Here is a 19450-nt window from a genome sequence, read left to right as displayed (position 1 = left end):
CACAATACAGATGAAACACAGAATAAGCCTACTGTGCAGTGTAGCTCTCTCTCTCTCTCTCTCTCTCTGTATATATATATATATATATTAAAGGAGGATGTGTTTCTGTATTTTGCATCTCCAGAGGTATCTAATGAGGTAGAACTGATCTACTCATGAAATAATTCCTCAGGAAATACAGAAACTTCGGACATGATCTGAACAGTATCAGATGCTGTTTAAGAGCTTTATTAATTATTCAGCTGTAAATGGAATAGCAGGAGGACCCAGTCATTAGATAAAGCACCTGATGGTGTGAAGAGCACTGTCGCCCTCTGTCTGCCGGGAGACTGAGGCAGAGGCTCCTGTTCTGTTGAGGAAAAAAAAAAAAATAATAATAATTATAATAATAAATAAATAAATAAATATAATCAATTATAAAAAACGACAAATAGATGGAAAAATAAAACCAGTGTTAAAATATAAAAACGTGAGGTTAGGGTAACTAGAGGGGCAGTGAGGGAAGACTGCATCATACCCCGGAGAAAAACAGCTTTTGGTCAGGATGTCTTCTCCGTAAGAGCAGTTCAGCAATGGAACACAGAGCCGGCAACCGTTAGAGAGTCCTCGTCATTCGTTTCATTCAAAAATAATGCAAAAAAATGGCTTGTAGAGAGCCAAACTTGTGGGCACTAATGGTTTTATGTGTGTATTTAAATATGTATATGGAAAATTTTAACAATTTTTTATATGAATTGTATTTATTAAACACAATGTGTTTTATGCAATTTTATTTTTATTTTTGTGTGTGATTTTGTACTTGTGATTATTTTTAAAGGTTGCCTTATTTAAATCTGGCTGGGGGACTGCCGATGAAAATTAGCACTTTTGAGCTAACTTTTACATTGTTTTAATGTTTATTAAAGTATACTGTCCCCTTTCAAATAAAGAAATAACAATAAAAACGTGACAAATATTTAAATAATTATAAAACGTCTGGGAAACAATCCACATTCTTGTATCCTCAAATGTAGTTAAATTCACATCAAATGTAAATAATAATGATAGCGCTGAATTAATTTCCAATCTGATGTTTACAGCTTTAGCTGAATGATTAGATCCGTCCATACACAGACTATTACATGAAAGTCTCCAGCTTCCCGTTTGAGTGTTCTGAGTTCAGTTTCTGCCTCCTCTTTAATGCTTGAGTTTAATAAATCATTGACTCGATCAGTCAGCGCATTAAAGGTGACAGGCTCATCTGATGTCGGCACCCATAGACTCAGTCATACTCCAAGCAGGACGGGGTTGGACTGGACGCGGGAGTGCAGCTGCTCACTGGTGTTCCTGTCCCTCACTGACGCGCTCGTCTCGGCACAGCCTCCCGAGACTCTCTCCTTTGACTGAACATAAACAAATCAACGTGCGCGCGGAACTGTCTTCTGATTCAGTCCGCGAGCGTGCGCTTCGTTCCTCATTCGCTATTGGCTGAGAGCGCGCGCGACGTCACGTTTTCTTTCGCGGGACCTGGACTTCCGTGGCAGTATTTCAAAATAAAAGATTTATTAATTTGCGTTTAAACTCAACTATTTAAACCACTCTCTTTCAGTTACATTGTCTTTTACGCAAAACGAGTTTTAACAAAACAATACTCAAAATAGCTTACTGAACAATTGTTGAAACGCATCAATAGATTGTCATTTTACAAATTAAAGTGCCTCGCAAGTTTTGTAGCTTACTTTTTATTTATTTATTTTTTGGAATAAGTGTTTTATTATTATTGTTGTTGTCGTCATTTTTTCCCAGTCAGTTAAGTTTTCCCCCTTCTCCTTCTGTTTAGTTTTCTTTCTTCTGTACCACGGGTCAGGTTTGATCTTGTTGTGCAGCTCCATAGCTCCCAGTCGCGCGGATAAAGTCGCGTCGCTCAGGGAGGCGGTGCGACTGCGCGATCAGTCTATCGCAGGAGCGCACTTTGAGCTGAGACCCGCAATGACAGTCGGGTGTTTGAGCCTCAGCGTCACGGTGAACAACAGTCTGAGCACCCTGTGCTGCTGACAAAAGCATGAATTCACTGGAAACGACCGTCTGCTGTTGAAGAACCGACTCCAGGCAGATCGCTCCGGAGGGTACGTGTAGTCCTAGATACAAATGTGTTTCAGAGATAGATAGATCTTAATGAAATACCATAGACATGCTATAAGATAAATATACTTAATACAATAAAAAAAAAAAAAAAAAAAAAAAAAGTTTACAAATGTTTTCTTAGGTTGGCAAAATATTATTATTATTATTATTATTATTATTATTTATGTATTTATTTATTTATGTGCAGACATATTTATAGTTCTGGGTAAATGCATGTGATATTTTAGATCCATCTGTACAATGCAGTCTGTTTTTGTGGTTTCTCTGTGTCAGGAATAGCGCATGAAAGCACCAGCAGCTTTGAAATATTACTACAGCAATAAAATGTCAAGCACGGCCCACTTGAAAACAGAAAATAAGTTTTTTCTCCTCAGACTGCCGAAGGTTTTTCTCTCATATGAGCTGCCTCAGTAAAATGGGTTATTGTGCGTTTTAAACTAACACTTAAAGTGTGTAATAGCCTGTGAACATAATTAAAGCCAGGGTGATGCATGAAAAATGAAGAGATTGTGCAAGCAACTAGACCAAGTCTTTGCTTAACTGGGAAAGAAAATATACCTTGATCTAAACTTAGATGCAAACGGCTGAAATTCTGGTTGTCTTTGGATACTGTGAGATGTGTAGATCCTGTGTGTACTTGATTTACCCTTCACAGTCTAGGACAGAATACAATCCTGTGCTTGTTGAACATGACACAGCATTGAGGCTCAAATAACTGCAACAGAATCAGATGTGGGAGCTGAAGTATAATCAGTCATAATTTCTGCATTAGTAAAGGTCAACGTTTATGGTTTATGAATGGATAATGCACTCAACATATGGAGAACACCTACTGCCAATCTCTCCTCTGTTGCTACTGTTTGCTAGGAAAATATCGTCCCAGCTAAATGTTCGAGTGTGTCACACTGTACACTGACCTTTGATTTCGACCATATGTGCCCAATATGTGTGTTGATAATATGTGTGGTGTTGAATGCAGTGTAAATGTCCTCTCCATCTGTGAACCCAGCACCATCATCAGTCCAGGTGGTGATCATGCTGTCTGTGTCAGGAAATGAGCAGCACTCACAGATTTGAGTGAATGTGTGTTCAGATTTCAATCTTTTTCAATTATTATTATTATTTTTAAAAGACATTTTACTAACCATGCATTTATATAAAAAATATTATTCAAATATTTGATTTAAAATAAATAATTTTTTTATAAAATCTCAGAAAAAGTATTAGATTTTCTTTTCTAAGATTAAGCCAAACTGCAAACAAGAATTCCATTCTTTTAATTATGATTTTTATTTGTATTTATTTTTTATGATAAAATGGTTCTATCACCAACATTTTTATGTTTAAATAATTAAATAAATAATTTGAATTTTAAGTCAGTTTTTAAGTCCTCACAGAAAATATGTAATCAGGTCAATGCAGTGCAGTTTGGGACTAATTTAACAGATCTATATTAAATAATGTTGCATATTAATACATTAGAGGTACATGTAAGTTGTAGGGCTAGAGTGTTTAGGTTTTGTTTGGGGGTTGTGATTGACAACTCTTAAGTCCCTGGTATAATCAGGTCTAGGTGTTTCTTGGCTCCCTCCTTCGATGTAACTGTACTGAAATGAGCTCATCTGTTTTATTGTCTGCCAGATCTGATTGCTTAGAAATATAATAAAGATGCAGGCAACACTAAAAAGGTCATTCTCACATTCTTTAGTATCAGCTTTCTCACTCAACACCCAGCGAGCACTGAATCTGTCTGGGAAATATCAGACAGGACTGATGTTATTAGTGGACCGCTGCTCACCTTGCCTTTGTCCGTATGGGACAGCGTGTCCTCTTTTTAATTGTTTAGAAAGCCAGTAACACCTATTTCATTTCTCTCTTAAACGTTTCCAGCACAGGAGCTCTTTCAGAAAGAGAAAGCACGAGGAGGTTTGGCTTTATCTGATAGACGTTTGGCAGGTGAAGTGAACTCTGGCGTTCTGAACATATACAGATTGACTTTCAGTTCGCCTTCGCCTGCCAGCCATTCAGAGCCCACCGCAAACAAAGTGAGGATTGTTGGACCCGAGTCCTCATTCCCAGGTCGCTCAGAGGGACACAGGAGAGGAGGATTTAGGAAGAGGTCCCGTTCTGCATCACTGGAGAAGATGTTTACACTTCTCAACAGCTCCTCGCATGAATTATGGTCATCTCATATTATTACCCCTGCATTTAATGTGTTATAACTCTGGAACAAAACTTCAAGCAGCAATGATATGACGTAACCAGCTTTTCCAGGAGACGTTATACATTCACAAGAAGCAGATTAACTCGCCTGAACAGCAGGATTCCCCAGAATTACAATATAGTGCACAGCCTTCACCAGTGTGCACCTAGATCACTGGAATTCAACTGGAATAGCATTACAGAGAAATAAAACTGCCTTAGACAGACAAGGAAATGCTCCTTTAACAAGCCGAGCTGTTTTAATAAAGAGACAAATGTTGAACTGGACATCCTGATGGTAACCGTATTAAAAAATGCTGTGTATGAATCTCCTGTACTGTTGACTAAGGATGGAGTAAAACCAACAGTTGACTTTGTGATAGTTTTTTGTGTCAAATTTGAGGTTTGCAGTCATTATTGCTGCAGTACTTGTGTGCCATTTGGACACAATCTTCCTTAGTGTTCGCCAGTCCAGTTTTCACCCACTATTCTTTCTTTGCAGATGATGTCCTGCCAAGTCCGGTGATCATTTTTAGTAAAACGCCTTCCTAAATGCTTGGATTTTTTATGTGACAAAGTGATATCTAATGCATTGCTACTAATTCAGATGTGTCTTTGGGAATGGCACGTTCATTTGTGTGAAGAGCCTTTGGGTCAGAAAAGAATCGCACTAGGGCAGGACTGGAGAGAAGCCACACTGAGTGTGTGTCTGTTTTGCCTTAAAAAAATAAAATAAACGAGTGAATATGATATCACAGGTCAGATAAGACAGAGCCCGGAGCTGGACTGTGATGAGAAGATCGGTGTAGAGGATAAGAGTCTGCTGTGAAACAAAAGAAAGGGCTTGAATCATGATCAGATGACGTTTGTGCTCTGTGGGAAAGTGGAATAATTCATTTGAGTTAATGTTATAGAGTTGTTCTGATGTAGATGTTCCTCTCTGTTTTCTGAAGCATGTTCAGTCCTCTGAGCGGCAGGCAGCAGCCGGCTGGTCCGGGCCTCACAGATCTGCAGCTGTACAGTCAGTGGCTGGCCAGTAGACATGAGGCCAGTCTGCTGCCCATGAAGGAAGACCTGGCGCTCTGGCTCTCTAGCATGCTGGGTAAGTCACGCTGTTCCTGTCTCAGTGCCGTAGCAGTTCCTGTGTCTTTCATAGCAGTGATTCTTTGTTAAATTGCTACAATAAATGATACGTTCTGAGTTAAGACTGAAAAACTATAAAAGTTCATAAAAAAACAATATAACAGCAATGCAGATATGCAAATCAGCATTTAAAAGAAATAGGAAAGTGCGTCAAAAGTCTTTTGTTTCTGACATCAACGGTCAAATTAAACCATGTTTTTGCCAAATGAATCTCTCACTTAGTAATATGGCAAAAGCTATAGGTTGGTAATAAAACTAGTGTGCGCTATAGTGTTTTATTGGTAGCACTTTCTTTTACAGTTATATTCCTCATGTTCATACTGTAATTACAATAACAGGGTAATAACTATGCTTAAACCTTTCCTTAACCCATATATTTACCTAAAACTATCGAGTACTTTATTGTGAAAGTTCATAAGTTCTAGTACTATAAAATAACCATTTTATTTGTTAAAATTAAATAGTGAAATGCAAATAAAGCAAGTAAAGAAAATAAAAAATGATATTTAAAACATTGAACTCTAAATCCAAAACAATGCTCGTCAGGTAACCTAAAGTCATTTACTTTATGTGGTAATATCTAAATGAACTGATTCAGTTTGCATCAAATATATTATATTTCATGACTGAAACAACTTGACAGGTAAAGTTAACTCAACAAAAATCATTTTAATGGGGAGAAATAGGTCGTTAAAGTACAGTAAGATCTGAATATTTTTTTTTCCTTTTCCATTTGCAATGTGTCCAGTGGTGATTTGGAGCTGCAAAGGTTGTAGACTTCAATACAAATTCAACTAATAATGCAATCTGTGGATTTTCATGTGTACATTTTCATAAGTTTGACTAATGCATGAGGTGTGCAACAAGGCTATATGCTGAGGCCTTCTTCATTCTGCTGGTGTATTCTGTTCGTAGTGGAGAGGAAATGTTTAAATTCACATTTCATTATTTGCATAGGCTGCTTAGGGCACATCCAGCTGTGGTCTGTTTATCTTTTGTATATTATCATTTCTTCATATCAAATCATATTTAATTTAAGCTGATGTCGATAAATTTAAGATCTTAAAAATGTACAGCCCTTAATGTGCAATATATTTCATAAATGTTTTGATTTTAAATAATTTGATAATTTGTTCTTTGTTTTCTTTGATGAATGTAATCCACTTGTGTGCATGCGCAGGCATATGACTGCATGTGTCCATGTTTTCTTTTCCAACATTTCCCAGCATTAATCAGATTCTGAATGCCACTCACCATTTGAACCAGGAGACAAATTATGAAGAGAGCAGAATGGTTGTGTGTCGTGGCGCTGGCTTCTGTTCTGTGTGTGTGTGTGTGTGTGTGAGGATGGAGGGGGATGTCTGTGGAATTTCTGGCAGCACTCAGGCCGTGAACAGCGGGCTGAAACCAGGGCTTTGTCTTTGGTCTGCCTGGAGCAAAAGGAAGCCAGGAGCCGCAGTGGGCCACATAGGGGCTTCATACTCAACCACACACCAACCACTAGTTCCCTATACAGATTGTCCACACTCTTTAGTGGCTTACGCCTGTCTCTGTGTTGTTTTTTTAGACAAATAGCTGCTAAGATCTGTGAAACTGATCTGTGTTATGGGAACATGATTTGACCATTTGCTGGTCTTACCAGAAGCCACTTGTATACATGAAACATACACTGGCTTTTTGTGGCTTTATATCATTGTCAGTATTGTTAGCACTTTTTACTTACTCATGATGTGTGGAGCTAAAGAAGCACAATTTATTATACCATTGTTGTCTGATTTTATTGTTGATGTTAATTAAATGTAATCTTGACAATCAGTGTAGGAAATTTAGATTGGGCTTTTTGTCAAGATAATAATCAGTTAGTACCATTCACCACGATAAGTCAAAATTTTCTTCTTGATCTTTTGACATATAAGAGGTCTTTGTACCATCTTTGTACAAGCTTAACACATCTTTCTCACTGCAAATATTTAAAAATAAATAAAAAATGTAACAAAGCTCTAAAACTAACTTAATAGCTGATACATGTATAGATGCGAGTGTAGTGTCATTTCACTTCAAATGAATATAAAACCCATTGTAATCACTGAAACTATTTACACTAGATACAGTATACAACTTACCTGCTCAATTTATCAAAACACTTGAGCTACTCCCAACAACAGGACCAATGGAAGAGTTAAGCAACATTTGCTTTTACACGTATGGCTTAAACAGCATGTTTGTATAGAACAAGTGGAACAACTGCAGATTGTTTTGTAAATGAGGCACAATGTAATGGAGAGTTTTTGTAGTAATTGTTCACTCTCAATATGTATTACTTATATTTCTTTGATTCTGAATATGGGGATAGGTAGTGTAGATTTTGGTTCTTTAAAGGGGGAGCTAGAAAGAATTTCACAAGCTCCCTGTCTCCTCTTCACCGGGCTCAATTACCACATTTGGAACTCATTAAAACATCTGAACCCCCTCGACCACTGACGCCCCCTCTTTATAAAGAAAAATAAGTATAGTGGATGAGAAAATATGCTCTTTCCACAGATACCCCCACCCCCTGCCACCACCTCCTGTTTCACAGTGACATCATGCAGAAAGAATGATCGTCTGGAAGTCAGTAAAATGTAGCCGCCACATGTTGATCCGTGTAGAAATGAGTCTCTCTCTCTCTCTCTCTCTCTCTCTCTCTCTCTCTCTCTGTGTGTGTGTGTGTGTGTGTCTCATCTGGAATACTGGTGCTAAATAAATCAGCTGCTTCCTTCCAAAGCACTTGTCTGCTTTTGGGACTGAAATTTGTTTATCTGTGAATCATAATATCTGGATCTGACACAGGGTTGTACGTCATTATTGAGAATGTCTTTAAAATTTGATATGAATATGAAGAATTGATTTTTAGAATTAAAGTTTAAAATTAATCTTTAACATCACAATGTTATCATGTTATCATAATCATAAATTATTGCGTATTTCCAGAATCAAGAGATGATAGTAATATTTAAAAGGTTACCTAAAGAAAATGTTATTTATAAATGTTGAAAAGCTCATTTCTGACTTGTGTGCTGTAATTCAGTAATGCACCGATCAGAGTTATAAAAATAAGGTAAGTTCAATGATGCACAACTCAACTCAGATCTTTTGTGGGATATTCATCTCTTCCTCTCATCTTTTCCATCAGGTGTGGAAATCACAGCCGAGAGCTTCATGGACAGGTTAGATAACGGTTTCCTGTTGTGTCAGCTGGCTGAGACTCTGCAGGAGAAGTTCAGGCAAAATGATCCTGATGTGAATTCACCAGGAAAGGTATCATTTACTGTTATTTATTTATTGGATTTTTTTTTTTTTAAGTAACATGTTTGCAATCATCTTAATTTGTGTTTTATTTTGCTATAAAGTTGTCAAAAGACTTCGTGACTTGTGTAATATTTAACTTACCCACCTTATATTTACTAGCACTTAAACTTATTTTATTTAATCTAGTTGCTAAAGCTACGTAATAAATATTCATATTTGTATTTGGTTTAACTTGATGTATTAAAACAACAAAACTGGCATAAAATAATACATCTCTATATAAATATAAAAATTTATATATTATAGTCAAATAACATTGAGGTTATTCTTTATTTTGTTAGTCCACTTTAGACATTCTACTAACTATAAGTAACTTTGAAACTAAATGTCAAATAATTCTCATTAATTTGCAACTACATGTCTACTAACTCTTAGGGTTAGGGTTAGTAGAACAAGTTGAAATATACTTGCAAAGTTTCTCATAGTATGTTGTATGTTGTGGACCCATCAAAATAAAGTGTTAGAGGATATTAAGCAGACAGTCTACCAACAATCTAATGACTGCTGGTTGACAAGTTACTTATGCTGTTTGTAGAATCGAAATAAAGTGTTACCAAAAAAAATGACCTTCCATTTTGACAAGCAAAATATGTTTACAGTTAAAATGATTTTTATTATTATTAATGCACACATCTCAGTTACAGGCATGTTTATACTACATTGTTCAAGTACTTGGTCAGATTAAATGCATATTAAATGCACTAACTGATCTTACCCTACTCTCCTCTAACTAACTTGCCGATATTCAGTGCATATAGTACCATGCAGGTCTACATTTCATGATTGCTTTGATATGCCAATTGCGAAAACTATGGGCCATGAATTCTACTGTGTAATTCCTTCAGGGACTCTGTTAGAGTGGGAACGAGCAGAAAGCCCCATTTTGAGTATCTGTAAGAGGTGGTTCTTGGCCAAGACAAGCAGAAATATTTTCTTAATTTACCATCAAAAAAATCTCCTGATCTTAATGGTTTTCCCAGCCGGAGGAGTTTTTGAACACTTAACAAGTCACAGCTTTCATTAGGCTGCTCTGTTAAAATGAGAAAGCTCAGTGATTTTCCAAAGTTCATCGTCCCACAATGCCGAGGTTTGGCAGGGGATGGCAATCGGCCCTGACTCCAGACAAAAGTCTTTGTGTGAGAGAGAGACTAAAAATGCATTCAATACCAGCACCTGAAACCAATATAGTGCAGTATTCTGTAACCTTAGTTTGAAAACATGCACAAGTTTTGGCAGCTGTGCTGAATTAATTCATGTTACTGCTGTGGAAATGCAGGAGTGCTAATATTATGCTAATGTGCAAAAGTTCAGTTCACATGTAATCACTCTCGAGCATAACTGAATTCATGATATGGCAAGTCACAATGCTACCATACATAGCATATCTCATGAAGCTCAGCATACCTATTGTTCCATTAATAAAATCAGATCACTTGAGTTACTTCTGAAATGGGAGCTACAGCAAAAACTTTACAGTTTGAGAAAACTTGTCCAATATAAAGATAATTTGAGCAGTTCCCAACATATCATTGGGTCAAGATGGTCAACTAGTCATAAAATGACTAGCCTTATATTGAGATTGAATATTTATCTAGATTTTATTTCTTCTATTTTAGCTAACAATTTATATTAACCTGACTGCTAACAAGTATCATGGTTTAATCATCTCTAAAAGGTTTAAATTAGTACCATGCACAGCAGCACTGTTACACTCTTCAAAGCAGAACGTTTTGTACAAATGCATTGCCTTCGACAATAAATACATGAAGACAACTAATGTCAGAAATCTAACTGTAAACTATAAACAATGGGCTTTGCATTTAAATGATAAAATAAAAATATCTAGTGCACGACTGAGGTCATAATTTCAGCAGACTGATGTTTTGTCTGAACTGTACATTCCACTTGCATTGAAGATGAACAACTATGCAGATTATCAAATGTATCTGATTCAATAGCAGGTGTCACAATTATGTTCAGTTTAGTTAAAGTTCTTGTCTTGTCTGTTATGAGCTCTCATTAGTTTCCATGGTTTCTGATTTGTTAATCCTTGTCCAGCTATTCCTCCTTAGTTCTCTCATTTACCATGTGTGTACTAATAGTCCTGTTTCTGTTCTATCTTTTGTCGGATATTAGTTTTGATATGTGCTGTATGTAGTCTCAGTAAAGTCTATTTTAAATAAGATGTCTTCATCTGCTGTTCTCATTCCTCAACGGTGTGTGACAGATTAACCAACCCCATCGAAACAAATGGAAGGTATGGACTCACCGGCATTACGCCTTCCCCTCAGACCTGAAAGCCGAACGTGGCTGGAGTATCTGGGCTGGATGCTCCACAACGGTGGCCTCTCACAGTCAGCGAGCCCGAGACACCAACAGGGCTCATACAGGAACCAGAGCCAGAGCCCACTGAAGACAAGGAGACGCAGCATGCTGATCAGTCCACCTTAAAGCCAGAAGTGGACATGAACCTTATAGATCTGTGGTCCGCAGATCCAATTCCCAGCCTAGTACCCACCCTCAAACCTATGCCTTTTCCGCCGGTCCCGTCCAGATTGTTAGAGGCTCCAGTCCCATCTGGAGATCTTCCTCCTCCGATGTCCCTATCAGATTTCCTGGTCTCATCTCCTCCACTGGTTTTAACCAGTCCCCTGGATCGTCAACCCTACTGGTATCGTCCAGATTTTCGGCTCTGCCTCTGCCGCTAGTTCCTTGCGGCTCATCAGCTTCGCCTCGGGCTTCCCTTCCACCAGCTCGGGATTGCGCTGAGTCCGCGACTGCACTTCGGCTCTCCAGGCCCATGTCTCCACCTCGGCCTGTCAGCCTGCCGGCTTCGCACCGGCTCTACATTCCTTTGGCTCCACCGAGGCCCGTCTGCCCAAGGACTCCTCTGGGCTCCCTTGTTCATCCAGACAAACCTCGGTCAGTCATTGCTCAGCTTCTGCCATGGACTTCTGGGTCTCCGGCTTCGTCTTGATCCTCCACCCCTTCGGCTTCACCAGGCTCCTCCCTCCGGTTGCCCCGTCGTCCTTGCTTGATCCATCGTCACCCTGGTCAGCCGAATCCCCAGCTCTGCCTCAGGAATGCGAGCCAGCCGCTCCACCTTGGGCTTCCAGGCCTTTGATGTTGGCCTGGTCTGTTGATCTCTCTGCTCCACTGGTTCCTCCATGTACCCTGGTTCCGCCTCCTTGGATCGGCCTCTGGGTGTCACCCAGTTCTTCAGCCGAAGCTCCTCCCTGGTTCCTCCCACTATCTACTCCACCATGGTGGTGGCCTCCTAAATTCTCCAGGCTCCAGTCCTTCACCAGCACCACACCCTCCACCTAAGCCTACACCCTCGTTTCTTTCTTTCTGTCATCTACTGTTGTGATGTGAGGTCACACCTTCTGAGGGGGGAGCTAATGTCACAATTATGTTCAGTTTTGTTAAAGGTCTTGTCTGTTATGAGCTCTCATTAGTTTCCATGGTTTCTGATTAGTTAATCCTTGTCCAACTATTCCTCCTTAGTTCTCTCATTTACCATGTTTGTACTTTTAATCCTTTTTCTGTTCTATCATTTGTTGGTTATTAGTTGTGATATGTGCTGTATGTAGTCTCAGTTAAGTCTATTTTGAATAAGATGTCTTTGTCTGCTGCTCTCATTCCTCTACGGTGTGTGACAGCGGGTTCCTTAGTCATAGTGAAGATTTGAACCCAATTACAATCAGTGTTATTAATTATCACTGATATCAATGTTTGTAACACTTTATTTTCAATGTCCATATATAATAATATTCAATGTCTATAAATAGTATAAGTAATTTGTCTACTTATTATCTTTTAACACTTTATTTTGGTGGGTCCACAATAGACAACATACTGACAATAAGAAACGTCCTCTACTAACCTTAAACCTACAAACAACCAACAAGTAGTTGCAAATTAATGAGAATTAGTTGACTTGTAGTTGCAAAGTTACCTATGGTTAGTAGAATTTACTATCAGCACTAGCAAAATAAAGTGTAACCATTATTATTATTTTCAGAGCAAATAGTCTAAATATAAAATAATATTTGTGTGGCCTTATGTTCAGTTTTATTTTAGTATTTAAGTTACTATAATATACGTTGAGCTGGCTGCCCTTGACCATCAAAATTTATCTCTTGGAAGAAGATAAGTAGTTCAGGGTTGAGGATGTCATTTCTGGAATCCGGGATCTCTCTTCTTGGCCATATTTTTCTGTTTTCCAAATACTTCAGAAGACCACTGTGGTGATTTGAAAAACAGGATGATTTCTGTAGTGCTGATCAACTTCAATTCAAAGGTGATGGGGTTAATCTGACTCTCAATCTCAAATTGGTAGATGAATCAGCGACTCAGCTTCTCGCATGGAAGATGCATTGAGAGCCATACCTTCTGACTGGGTTGATAGGATGGCTTTGAGGTCTTCCAGATATTAGCATGACCCCTCTGACACTGAATGGCTCCCTGTAGATGGTGATGAGCTGAGTACCAGACCCTCAAGCTTTCCCAGAACCAGTAGTCCACAGGTGGTTTCCCAGACTACGGGAGCAGCTTGGTTGGTAAGTACACACTGAAATGGGGTCAGACTAGTGCTCTGTTGATGTAGGGAGTACTGCACATACTTGTTGCAGGAAATGTACTGACTTCAGGTGTTCTGGTGGCGATGGCAGAAGGTTCAGAGGTAGTGACCGATCTCTTGGACCTTCCGCTCCACCTGCCGATTCAACTGCAATAACCTGAGGATAAAGTGACAGTGAAATCAAAGAGCTTGAAGAAAGCTTTCCAAACTCTGGAAGTAAATTGTGGACTGCAGTTAGAGACAATGTCTTCCGGAAGGCTGAAGTAATGGAAGACATGGTTGAGGGCACTTTGGAATGAACAGAGGATGGAGCTTGCTTGATGGTAGTTGACCTCTCACAATCCGTCTGATGTCTCTTGCCATGTTCACCCACCAGAAAAAATTCATAATAGAGAGAAGGTTTGACTGGCCCTAGGGTGACCAATGTCTACTGAATAATGTAAAGCTTGTATTAGACTGAGACTTTGGGATCTGGGAACATTTTGAAGACCATGAGGACAGAGTGGTGAATGAGTGGAACATTCTTGGAAACACTGGACTTTCAACAACCATAACATCAAACAGCCAAAGACTAGATGGCCATTGACGCTAAGCAGGGTCGAGCCTGGTCAGTGCCTGGATGGGAGACCTCCTGAGAAAACTAGGTAGCTGTTGGAAGAGGTGTTAGTGTGACCAGCAGTGGGTGCTCACCCTGTGGTATGTATGAGTCCTAATGCCCCATTATAGTGATAGGAACACTACACTGTAAAAAACACCAACCTTCAAATGAGAAATTAAACAGTGGTCCTGACTTTCTGTATTCATTAAAAATCCCATGGCACTTCTCATAAAGAGTAGGGCCCGTATCCCTAAAGATTCTGAGAATACTCTCAGAGAGCTCCTAACTTAACCTAAAAATTCCTTGCCAGGAGTTTTAGCTTAGAAGTCATTCCAGAACATTTTCAGTGAACTCTGAGCAAGGAATGGATGGAAAATCCTATCTTAGTGAGGAGGTGTGGTTGACCCCGTTGCTAGGTATGAGTCATCATTTCAAAAGCCGTGATTGGTTTATCCTACAAGTTTGATGAAAATGAACTTTTGGTGATAATGAGCAAAGGATGTAGCCTCAAATCAATAAACATAATTATACACTTTAATCTTATGCAGACTGTAATTGTAAATAATGTTTCACATTCAAGAAAATATCTGGAAAATGAATAGTAAGCTGTAGGGGTTATAGCCTAACATTAGAATCTAAAATATGTGAAAACTTAAGCTCGTTACACCCTGTTCAAATAATGATTAGTGTCTTATTTGATCATATTAATATCCTAGCTGGCATATTTTGTACATTCACTCCCATATGGACCCCATTGAAAACAAGATGGCCTATCTCAAGAGGCTGTCCTTAATGAAGTAGAAATTACAACGTTACAACTCAGTGTGGTCTTAACGAGGGTAACACGGCTCAGCTTTTATCAATGTCTGTGATTGCTGGCTGGTCTATTTATGAAGGCTTGTTAACAAATATCCTACAAACACAGAAAATGGAGAAAAAAAGGAATCGCAAGCCGAACTGGACTGAGGAGCAAGGTTTGTTGCTGGCCCAGTTGGTGAAGTAATTGTTCCCTGTCTCAATAATTCCCTGTCATCCAGTGTTTGCAGGACATCTCTCCTGCCTCCTCTGTTGGCCATTTTGGGCAGCTGCTTAGGGGAACTCCTAAGCCAGTAAAAGTCCTCTTCCCTGCTCTTAGCAGATCTCGCCTTAGGAGCCCTTTTAAGTGCTAGGAATCTTGAGAAATAGCTTTTATATTAACTGGGATTTTCGTGTCACTTTTAGGGGCAATTCTAAGAAAACGTCATGACTCTGAGAATTTTCTTAGAATTTGGCCGCTAGGAGCCACTTTTTGCACAAAAATTCTTTAGGGATACGGGCCTAGGGGTGTAACCCCAGTGTCCTGGCCAAATTCCCTCCTAAACAGTAATACCCATCCACTGAATTGGCTCGATCTCTCACTCCTTTTCACATATAGCTGGTGTGTGGTGAGTGCACTGGCAACATTGTGCTTTGGCTGCAGTCGCATCATCCAGTTGGATGCTGCACACTGGTTAGGTGTGATCCACCCATATAATTGTAAAGCACTTTTGGTGTACAGCAATACACAATACAGCACTATATAAATGCTTCATTCATTAATTCATTCATTCATTATTTCCACTGGATTGGCTGGATTTGGGAGAAGAGAGTGCATGGACAGAGTTTTTGCTACATTTCCTGCTGCTGGGAGAGCACTGCTATGTGGTGGATGCATCCACTTTGACGGTGAAGGGTTTGTCAGGGGGAGGATGGACTAATAGCAGTGCTGTGCAAAAGGGCAGCTTCAGCTTCTCAAAAGCCTCTGTGGCTGTTGGAGACCAGGACAGAGACTTGTTGACTGATGTTGTAGCCAAGAAATTAGATTTGAATACCACTTGAACTGACATTTCTCCATCTTGATGTACAGAAGCGGTCTTCCATTCATCTCCTTTTGAATTGTAGGCACTGCAGAGGTCTGACTGGTCTTTTGTGCTGCGAAGTTTTTCTAGAGCTGCAGGGACAAGAGGAAGGGATATCAGAATTTGATGGTGATTTTGGTGAGAGCATGGTAATTGATGCAGGGCCACAAGCCTCCATATTTTTGGCCACAGGAAAATCTGAAAGCAGCAGGGGAGGTGGTTGGTTGGATATATCCTTGCAGAAGGACTTTCTGTATTTTCTTCTCCATGGCCTTCCGCTCTGGGATGGACAGTAGGTAAATCTTTCCTCTGGGCACTGGTACACTCAGTATGAGAATGATTACACCATCCCGGGCAGTTAAGATGCCTGCTTAGAGCACAACACACTACTGAAGTGGGAGCAGCATTCAGAAATGTTCACAGATTTTTGTTTAACCGGGCTTTTGATGGATCTGGAAAGTACAAGATGGGAAGTAGCCCCAATTCAGGATCTTGCCACTTTGCAAGGACAGCACTGTATGATGTTTGATTAACCATGGTTGGCCTAAGAAGATTCCAGCAGTCTGGCAAAGAAGAGGTTGCTAACTGTTCAAGGTATGCCAGTGTTGGCAGTCGATGGAGTGGCGGGCATTAAAGTCGATGACAAGACGGAATAACATAGCCAGTTTTGTTTGTAAAGAAATCAGTTACCCCTTCTTTCATGTGTACACAGCAGTGAGAGCCTTGGTAAAGGTTGTGAAAGTTGTCAACAAATCATGATGAAATTCTGTAAGCCTGGGATATCTTCAATAGCGTTTCTCGGTGGACTGAGTCAAATACCTTGACAAAGTTTATAAAGTTCAGGTATAAATGTATTCCTGCGATTGTTCAGTCACATTATGCAGAATCATTCACTTTGAAATCCCACTTATTGATCTAAGGCAGGCATCAACAGCTCTTCAGAGGTGGTTTAGAAGGACAATGGAAAATACCTTTGCAGGTACCAATAGAAGGGATTGCTTTTTTGGGGGAGCGTGATGATCACATCTAATTTCCATTCCTCAGTGACTGCTTTGGCTGCTCAGCAAGCATTGAGCAGGTCCATCAGGGCGTCAACAATGCACTGGACACCAGATTGGAGTAGTTCAGGTTGGATCTTATCCAGGTCTAGCCATTCTTGGATTGCTGATAATCGAAATATGTGTCCGTGATCACAAATCTTTGTATAGCACAAAAAGTCAGGGGTCGCATACCATTGTCATTGGTTTTGGTCACTTAACCATGGGGTAACAGTGTTTATTGTTTGAATTTGTTAATAAAAAACTCCCATTCTTTACCCTGAATACTCTGAACCCCCCATCCCCCAAACACCAGACATAAAGACATTGTACGTAATCGAATTTCCATAAATAAAAAAATAAATAGAATGAAGTAAACATACATAGTACAAGTTTCCATTCTTTCCTTTACATTCTATGTTGTCTGCTTCCATTTCAACAATAACATTTAGGAAAGGCTGCTAGATATTATAAAATGTCCTAAAAGACCCTCTTATTGTTTGTATAATTTTCTCCAGCTTCAGATGGCACATGGCTCAGCTTATCCATTTGTCGATTATGGTACTTCCACTTAAACATTATCAGATCTATGTAGTTTTTATTCATTTTTATTAAATTTCTACTATTTATAAATTTCAAACATCAAATCATATGTTTTATTTAATTTTAAATTATTTAATTTAATAATTATTTTGTCAACAAATATATATACTGTGCTGTATATAAAAGTGGCAATGCTTACCAAACTCTCAAACAGTAATACGACTTCAATAGACTGCATGCTTAATTTAATTAATATTTTTTTATTATAGTTTCATTTAAAATGTCTTAACATTGCACAAATGTTTCAGGCCACCCTGTAACAATATATTATTTCAAACTCTGCGAGCATGTCTGCTGTACTTTGTGTAAAATGGCTACATATGTTGGCTGATGTACTCCACTGAGGGGGTTGCCTTGTGTATATAGTATGTTGCACTTACTCGCATCCTCATGAAGAGCTTTGATGGCTAGTAATGCAATACATCAAGTCTGCCCTCCCCCCATCCCCCCTTCCCTGGACCCCTTCCAGTTTGCATATCGGTCCAACCGGTCGACCCATGATGCCAGCGCCACTAACGTCCACTCAGCACTCAGCAGACAAAAAGGACTCATACGTCAGAATGCTGTTCATAGACTTCAGTTCAGCATTCAACACAATCATCCCTCAACAGCTCATTTACAAACTGGTCCAGCTGAGGCTCAACACTTTGCTGTGCAACTGGCTGTTGGACTTTCTGAATGGTAGATCTCAGGCATTACGGGTCGGCAGCAACACATCCAGCACCATCACACTGAACTCTGGGGCCCCCCAAGGATGTGTGCTGAGCCCCCTTCTCTTCACTCTGCTGACCCACGACTGCACACCGTTACACAACTCCAACCTCTTCATTAAGTTTGCAGACGACATGACTGTGGTGGGTCTCATTAGCAACAAAGACAAGACAACCTACAGGAGTGAGGTGAGCCGCCTGGCCGGGTGATGCAGTGACAACAATTTCTCTCTGAACGTGGAGAAGATGAAGGAGATTGTTGTTGGCTTCAGGAGTGCATACACTCAGCACGTTCCTCTGACCATCAATGGTGAGACTGCGGAGAGAGTGAGCAGCACCAAGTTCCTGGGTGTGCACATCACAGAGGACCTCTCCTGGACTGAAAACACAGCAGCACTGGCCAAGAAATCACAGCAGCGGCTTTAATTCCTCCGCAAACTCATGTACACCTTCTACAGAGGCACCATCGAGAGCATCCTGACGAGCTGCATCACTGTGTGGTATAGGGCCTGCAACGCTTCCTGCCGAAAGACTCATAGTGAGATTAGCTGAGAAGATCATTGGTCTCTCTCTAGGCTTGTTGCGATAGTCGGTGTTACCGGTGATACACGGTGTTTAACCCACCTTCCGGTCATAGCACTTGACCACTGGCACCGTCCCCATCGTGTTGAAGTTTTAGCCTATAGCAATAAAGCACTTAATTCAGTTAGTGACTACGTGCCTTCGTAATTTAGCATAAGCCGAACGAGCGCCGCAGTAAAGCAGCAGGTGTCCGATTTCATTTATCATTTGAGGAGAGTGAGGTGAGCTAACTGGCAAAGGATGGCGGAAGATCTGGTTTCAAAGCGAAATGCAAAAGCACCTATTTGGAAATATTTTGGATTCAAACCAAATGCCAACAGGGAACCTGAACACATTAACGGGGCAACCTGTAAACTTTGCCTGATGAAAGTGGCAGCATCCGGAGGTAACACTTCGAATTTACACGCACATCTTCAAGCACACCACACAAATGAAGCGGCCAAGATGAATCAAAAAATCGACCACAAAAGCCTGACACACAAACACAGCCTTCGATAAGTGGTGCATTTGCGCGATGCACAAAATATAAAAGGGACAGTGCGAGGTGGAACACGTGCACTGACGCAGTGACGAAATACATATGCAAATAATGTTTGTATATAATTTCTTGTTTGATACTTGCAGGATGTGTGCAGTGTTTCGTT

At 39.8% G+C, this 19450-nt stretch overlaps 1 protein-coding gene across 1 annotated transcript in view; it reads left to right on the top strand.

Moving 5' to 3' along the window:
* Window positions 1-1848: 1848 nt before the first annotated feature.
* LOC113043776 (growth arrest-specific protein 2-like) overlaps window positions 1849-19450 on the top strand; it is a 36480-nt gene continuing 18878 nt past the window's right edge. The window contains exons 1-3 of the mRNA XM_026203369.1: window positions 1849-2105; window positions 5280-5428; window positions 8642-8766. Coding sequence (XP_026059154.1) covers window positions 5281-5428; window positions 8642-8766 — 273 coding nt within the window. The 5' untranslated portion in view covers window positions 1849-2105; window position 5280. The remainder of the gene's footprint in view (window positions 2106-5279; window positions 5429-8641; window positions 8767-19450) is intronic.

This window comes from Carassius auratus, chromosome 25, assembly GCF_003368295.1.
Source record: "Carassius auratus strain Wakin chromosome 25, ASM336829v1, whole genome shotgun sequence".
Lineage (NCBI taxonomy): Eukaryota > Metazoa > Chordata > Actinopteri > Cypriniformes > Cyprinidae > Carassius > Carassius auratus.
Note: the sequence above shows the minus strand (reverse complement) of the source record. Positions and strands in the feature narration are given on the sequence as shown.